The sequence below is a fragment of the Diadema antillarum genome, unplaced genomic scaffold, assembly GCF_040938485.1.
Source record: "Diadema antillarum isolate AM-2024a unplaced genomic scaffold, OU_Dant_1.0 seq00000682_RagTag, whole genome shotgun sequence".
Taxonomy (NCBI): domain Eukaryota; kingdom Metazoa; phylum Echinodermata; class Echinoidea; order Diadematoida; family Diadematidae; genus Diadema; species Diadema antillarum.
Genome location: NW_027271587.1, coordinates 525,421 through 533,141, shown reverse-complemented (window position 1 = coordinate 533,141; position 7,721 = coordinate 525,421). Strand labels below are relative to the sequence as shown.

The following is a 7,721-nucleotide window of genomic DNA, read 5'->3' as shown; positions in this document are numbered from 1 at the left end:
TATTATTATTATTATTAATCCAGTGGGCATTTTGGTTAGCCCATGAAATCTAAAATCGCTCGCTTCAATATACATTCTTGCCCACTGAAAAAATTAGACACAGATTCTACCATGGTGGCTGAGCGGTCAACATTTCCATGGACGTTCACGTGTATACACGCGCTGTGCAGCTTCCAGCTGAACAGCGCCTCCTGGAGCAGAACACGTGCTTTAGAGTGCGCACGCAAGCCTCAAATACACACAGCTTGAACTCCGAAATTCATTGACCCTATCTGCCAAAAGATTAAAAATCCTCCAAAAATCCATTAAAATTTCTGGATCACTACCAAAATTTAATCATTCATTCTTTGTGTCATTATCAACTTTTCCTGCAAGTTTCATTCAAATCTGTTCCTAACTTTTTGAGTTATTTAGCAAAAATACAAACCAAACAGACCAATGCTGATGAAAACATTTGCACCCCCTTGGTGGAGTTAAAATGAGCAATTAACAGACTGGAAATTGCCTAATACTTGCTTAATGATAGCAGCTGACATACTATTTGAGTTCACATAAGATAAACTGGGGAGGAAAGTTTGACATGTTCCAGATATAAACAGGAGTACAAAGGGCTTTCATTTCTATGAGTTTCTTACATTGCATGCAACTAGGGATCTGCATACGAGGGAGTACTGTAATACATAATATTGGTTGTGGAAAATCCTCTGATAAATCTGGCACAATATAATTCAAAGGGATCGATTCAGGGATTATGGGATATGTAGGAGTGGATGGTATAGAGAAATAGAGAAGGATCTGTGCTAACTTGACTTACCCTTGGGAAAATGATGTTATACTCTGACTGAGCCTTGTACTCTGCCGCCAGCAGACTGCTAGCTTGCATACTGATCACTGTCACTTCATCCTCATGGTATTCTTTGAACTTGGCATATATATCCTGCAGCAGACAAACGTGAGAGGGAAGAAGGTTTGTATTAAAAAAAAGAAAACTAAGGGAAACACTGACAAGTCAGTCATTCAAAAAGCTAATAATGGAATTTGAAAAGGAGAGAAAATGAATGCTAAATGACACTGCACCTTTCTTTGAATTCTGCTATAAATTCTTATCATACCTTACAAGAAAACAGGAATGGAACAACAAAGAAACAAGGGTTTCATTCCAAGGGATTTGTGGTACAGTGCTCATCTGTCAATCGGGAACCGCTTAAGCGGGGACCCCACTAAGTGAAAAAAGACCTGGGGCCCGTTTCATAAAACTTATTGTTATCAGTGACAACTGCCACATTTCTATGACAAATTTTCTCTTAGCCAATCAGATGCAAGGATTTCAGTAGCTTGTCACATCTATGACAACTTGTCACTGATGACAAGTTTTATGAAACGGGCCCCCCGATGTAACAAAATTTCATTTGTTATTTCTACCCTTAATCAGAACCATAAAATGCTTTATCGGGACAAATTCTGGCTGAAACACTTCCATTGTCCGTCATTAATGTCTTAAGATGATAAGTGAATCCTGAGAAATAATCGCAGGGATTTCATTTCCTCACCAGAACGGTTATTTTCTAACCAAATCCAGACAGATTATGTCGACAGCAGTCTAAACATTTGTCCTTATGCAGTAAGATGCAGCACAGGCGGTCATTTTATCGAGCTTCGCTGGCTTCTACTCATGCACTTACAGTGTGCCACTCAGTACCCTTCAGTTTGATACAGAGAATCACCTTTCCAGCGTGCGGCCCTTATGCTAGGAGTCCACTGGGCCGGCGGCAGTTGGTGCCAGTTCGCGCCAAAGATTATGTGATTGGCGCGTAGTGGCTCGCTGTGGCGCCGAATTAATGTTCGCTCGGCATGTGTGTCGCCAAGTGGAATAAACTGGGTGTCATATGGCGGGCGCCAAATGCCACCTGCCTTGCTTCAAATGGTGCGCCACTTCGCACCATTACACGGCCATTTGATTCCAAATTTCACCATGTTGGCGCCATTTCCGCCGATGGACGGCTACTTTGCGCCACTTGGTGATTAGTTTGTGCCAAAGGTCGCAAAATTGGTTTAAACTTGCCGCCACTTTGCGCTACTTGCCGACTATATAAATATTGCCCATCGACTACCTGGTTCAGAACCTCCTCAGCTGCTGTATGAACAAAATCTCTACTAAACATTTACAATTTCGATATGTCCGAGGCTTTTGATAATGTTGGAGTGATGATACTGCTCCATCAGAAGATCATGAGAGATGCTGAGGTGGCCACTGCCTATCAACTTATGGTGGCCAATCCTGAAGAAGAAGAGCCTCGTAAGAAGAAAAGGAAGCACAAATGGTGGTTTAGACCCATGCTCCACCCACAGCTGAGGGCCGAACGTGGTCAGTACCATACCCTCATGAATGAGCTGAGGGAGAATGACAAGAGGAAGTTCAAGAACTACACCAGGTTGTCCCCAGAGATGTTTGATGAGCTGTTGATCAGGCTTACACCCCACCTGCAGAAGAAGGACACCCACTTCAGGAAGGCCATTCCCCCTGGTCTCAAGTTGTGCGTCTTCCTGCGCCATCTCACCACTGGGGCCACCTATGCCGAGCTGGGTTACAACTTCCGAGTGGGCAAGGAAACCATCCAGAAGTTTGTCCCTGATGTAGCCAAAGCGATAGTGGACGAGTATGCTGCAGAAGTCATCTCCCTCCCCACAACCAATGAAGGCTGGCTTGAGGTTGCAGGTGATTTTGAAGCCAGATGGACTCTTCCTCACTGTCTGGGAGCCTTGGATGGAAAGCACATACATATTCAGAAGCCCAAGAACTCAGGCAGCCTTTACTTCAACTACAAGCAGTTCTTCTCGGTTGTCCTGATGGCTCTCTTAGATTCAAAGTACCAGTTCATGTGGATCGATGTGGGTGGGGTTGGCCATCAATCTGATGCCCAGATCTACAACAACAGTGAACTGAAGGAATGCATTGATGCTGGCACTTTAGGCATCCCAGATCCAGCTCCTCTACTCAATGATGATGACGACCACCTTATGCCGTACTTTTTCGTGGGAGACGATGCCTTCGCCATGAGGATGTACATGATGAAACCCTAATGTCGAAATATACATTTTGAGTCACAAGGAACCAACTACATAATACTTTTTCAGAGATTTTGAAACACAAATAAAGCACTTAACCGCTTTCAGAAATCCAAAGAGGTGTCAAAAAAGGCTGCCGTTTCTTGCTTTTCTCATAACCCTTAAATTAGGTAACCGCAATACGCACTTAATGTATAAATATATATTTTGAAACATAAGGAACCCAAAGAAATACTTATTCAGAGATCATGAAGCACATAAGTACAAATAAAACTTTGTGAGTTCTTCGCGAAAACCAAATGTTGCCCAAAATGGCCGCCATTTGTTTATCAAAAATTGCTGTTTTTAGCCTGTTTCAAGAGACAAAGAAATTCAACATAATGTTTGAGATTCAACATCTCAGAAGGTCCAGCGAAATCTTTCCCTCAAATGTGCACAACACGGGTATAGGTTGGGTTGAATGCACCCCCTCCCCCCTCCCCCTTGGGGAAGGGAGTGGCCTGTACAATCATTATATTTTCCAAATATTCAACCTGAAGTATTTGCACTTTGTCATTGAATTGCAATCACAAAAATGCTAAACGTCCCTCGCTCGGTGCCTTACCATAGACTTTGTACACTTTTCAAATTAACAAATTTCCGAATATGTCATCAAAAAGTGTGCACTAGATCTTTCACTTGCAAAATGCAAAAATTAGTTCCCTCATATTGGAGGGTAAGTTGCCCTTCCTAACCTTTCGATCGCTCACTTCCCCCAATATAAATTAAATATCACTTTGATTAACAATTCCCAAATATTCCATTAAATGTGTGTAAATGATATAATTATTTTCATTTCAATTCAAGTATAAAAGCTCCCTCGTGTTGGAGGGGATGGGGATATCGAGACTATGAATTATCTACTCTTTGAGGATGGACAATCAATGTAACACCAAAGGTGCGCTAGGCCGATTAATGACGATCATTGAAATGCAAAACGCCCTCCAGTCAAAAGGGACCCCCCTCACATCCTCTACTAGCCCATTGCCTTGAATATACTAGGTTTTTTTTTCTACATACACTTTTTAATAGAAACAAAAATCTAGTATTTCATCAATAGTGAGTACCATAAAACCCGTAACCTGAAAAAAAAAATCTCCATTTCGTGGGAGGGTGCATCACCTCATATACCGATTCCCGCATATTTCCATAATTATATATTTTCTTACTTTTGGGACAAAAGCAAATCTCAAATATTTCATCCAAAGAGTGTGCTAAATCTCTGAATTTTAAACTGGAAAATGCCAAAATCTCCATCGTATGGAAAGGAGTATTCTCCTCTCACACTTCCCCGTCCCCGACACTTTCCTGAATATTTATTTATCTTAACGTTTTCAAATAGAAAACAAATACGGGTTTTTCACCAAATGGATGCAACAGATCTGTGAATTTCAAGTCTGAAAATACTAAATTTTCCCTCGTGTGGGAGCGGGTAACCCTATGACCGCGCAATTCCATGATTATATATCTTTTTGTTCCTTGTTTGATTGAAACAAAAATTTGATATTTCACCAATAGGGTGCATCAAATGTCTGAATATCAAGTCTGATATCTCCCTCATGTTGGGGGAAGGGGGAGGGGATTCCCCTTCCACACCCTCCCGTATAGTGCTCATTCCCTGAATACTGATTTATATATTTCCTACTCTTTGATGGAAATAATTCAATATCTTTCACACGTTTGCACTATATGTTTCACTTTCGAGTAAAAAAAAGAAAAAAAAAATCCCTCTTGTGGGAGAGGAGTATCCCTCTTCCATGTACCAATAATTATGAGTGCCATATTCTCTGATTTCTATCTATTATATAATTTTACATAACCTACATGAAATGAATACGATAACTAGGTCTCTAGACTCTATGTTTAGGTGGAGCAATATACCGCACCAAAGAAATTACTGTCATGTGATGAAATACACATTATTTTGTAGCACATGTAGATACTAGTTTTGAGCATTTATGTAGCACAGATATCAAAAAGAATTGTTTTTACTTCTCAAGTAATAACTGACAGATTCAACTGGAACTCACCTCATGGTAGACATCAAAAGCGTTGGTAATAAGAAGGGGCTAGCACTAAGTTTTCATCTCATGTGCTTGAGGTGACGAAAAGACCATGTGGTAAAAAGATATTGCCTTCTAGTATGCTCTCTGTTTAGCAACAAATCTGATGATCAAATGCCTCTCTCGTAACACGGACACACTCCTTAAGTTTAACACCCAAATGTTTTTATTTGTATACTTTACGCAGAATTATTTTTTAAATAAAAAGTTTTTTTTTAAAAACAAACTATACTGACATTTATTTACTAGTACATGATTGTGAGATAAAATTGTGACTGCAAGCCATTTTGCACGCCATTTTGCATTTTAGAAAGAGCTCGAGCGATTTAATAGGTACATGCGTGCGTCAAAATCTCTCAATATGTATTGTATTGAGTTCTTCATGTTTTGAAACATATCAGCCTCTTTAACTGTGTATTGGGTTTCCCAGTTTAAAGGTTATAAAAAATTCAGGAAATGGCGGCCATTTTGAACGCCATCTTGGATTTCGGTACTTGCTTGCGTCAACATCTCTTAATATGTATTTCATTGTGTTCTTCATCCTTCAAAACATATATTTAGACATTTAAATTTTGTATTTGGGTTGCCTGGCTGGAAAGCTATAAGAATTTCAGAAAATGGCGGTCATTTTGGACACCATCTTGGATTTCGGTACTTGCGTGCATCAACGTCTCTTAGTATGTGTTTCATTGAGTTCTTCATGCTTTAAAACATATATTTAGACATTTAAAATTTGTATTTTGGTTCTCTGGTTGAAAAGTTATAAGAATTCTGGAAATGGCAGCCATTTTGGACGTCATCTTGTATTTCGGTACTTGCGTGCTTCAAAAATTTTAATATGTATTTTATTGAGTTCTTCATCCTTCAAACATATATTTAGACATTTAAACTTTGTATTTAGTTTACCTAGCTGAAAAATTATAAGAATTTCAGAAAATGGCAGCCATTTTGGACGCCATCTTGGATTATGGTACTTGCGTGCATCAACATCTCTTAATATGTATTTTATTGACTTCTTCATCCTTCAAAACATATATTTAGACATTTAAATTTTGTATTTGGGTTGCCTGGCTGGAAAGCTATAAGAATTTCAGAAAATGGCGGTCATTTTGGACACCATCTTGGATTTCGGTACTTGCGTGCATCAACGTCTCTTAGTATGTGTTTCATTGAGTTCTTCATGCTTTAAAACATATATTTAGACATTTAAAATTTGTATTTTGGTTCTCTGGTTGAAAAGTTATAAGAATTCTGGAAATGGCAGCCATTTTGGACGTCATCTTGTATTTCGGTACTTGCGTGCTTCAAAAATTTTAATATGTATTTTATTGAGTTCTTCATCCTTCAAACATATATTTAGACATTTAAACTTTGTATTTAGTTTACCTAGCTGAAAAATTATAAGAATTTCAGAAAATGGCAGCCATTTTGGACGCCATCTTGGATTATGGTACTTGCGTGCATCAACATCTCTTAATATGTATTTTATTGACTTCTTCATCCTTCAAAACATATATTTAGACATTCAAATTTTGTATTTAGGTTACCAAGCAGAAAAGTTATAAGAATTTCAGAAAATGGCGGCCATTTTGGACGCCATCTTGGATTACGGTACCTTCGTGCATCAACATCTCTTAATATGTATTTCATTGAGTTCTTCATGCTTCAAAACATATATTTAGACATTTAGATTTTGTATTTCGGTTCTCTGGTTGAAAAGTTATAAGAATTTCTGGAAATGGCGGCCATTTTGGGCGCCATCTTGGATTGCGGAAAACGCTCAAAGAGGATTTATGAGGACTTTTAGTATGTTATTCTAGACATTTTTTTGGACCTATCCTGAAAAAATCAGCTTGTTACCAAAAATGTCCAGGTTTAAGCCTTTTTTGACCTAATGCTCTTGGACTATTAACCTATTTAGTGGGGCAGATATGTGAAAAAGATGCTCACATCCGGCGGAAAATATGAAATTTCGCATATAGGGGTATTTTGGGGCGCTGATTTAAAAAATTGCCGGATCCAAGAGATCTGACCACGGGTTCTGCCGCCATTTTGAATTCCAATATGGCCGCCGTTAAAGATTCCTATCTTCAGTTCTGAATGATATAAGCCATTGAAATTTGATACATAAAGGCGTGGTGATATGACTTCAATAACAGACTTATTCAATTCATCTGACAAGCTGCACGGCAGTCAATTTGAATTTTCCTATGTAGTTTCCATGTTGGAGTGTTGAAAATCTCTTTCTCGGGTTTGTGAATTAGGCTACCTGATTGAGCGCGCGTCTGTAACTGATTGAGTGCGCGCTGCTGTATTTACATTGTGATGTCAGTGAAAGGTGCATTATGCTTCATTTTTGCTGCACTATTTGGCATGCCCGTGAATGTTAGTCGTGATGTTTGTCTTCGCAGCCATATTGGAATTCAAAATAGCGGGCCTTGCATTTGTCAGACACATCGCATTAGTCCATTCTTCAACTAAGTATGTTAAAATACTTCTTTGCACGTAATTTCAGCGTCACTCACCACTTAGAACTCGGGATAGGGATTTTGA

At 39.1% G+C, this 7,721-nt stretch overlaps 1 protein-coding gene across 1 annotated transcript; it reads left to right on the top strand.

Annotated features, from left to right (window-relative positions):
- The first annotated feature begins 2,175 nt into the window (after positions 1-2,175).
- Positions 2,176-3,081, top strand: LOC139737105 (uncharacterized). Its single transcript, XM_071647784.1, has one exon. It carries the CDS (start codon positions 2,176-2,178, stop codon positions 3,079-3,081), a length of 906 nt encoding a protein of 301 aa, XP_071503885.1.
- Positions 3,082-7,721: the final 4,640 nt, after the last annotated feature.

Bases quoted from the DNA above. Each gene is read 5' to 3' on its own strand.
- LOC139737105 (XM_071647784.1), top strand. From the start codon at position 2,176: ATGTCCGAGGCTTTTGATAATGTTGGAGTGATGATACTGCTCCATCAG.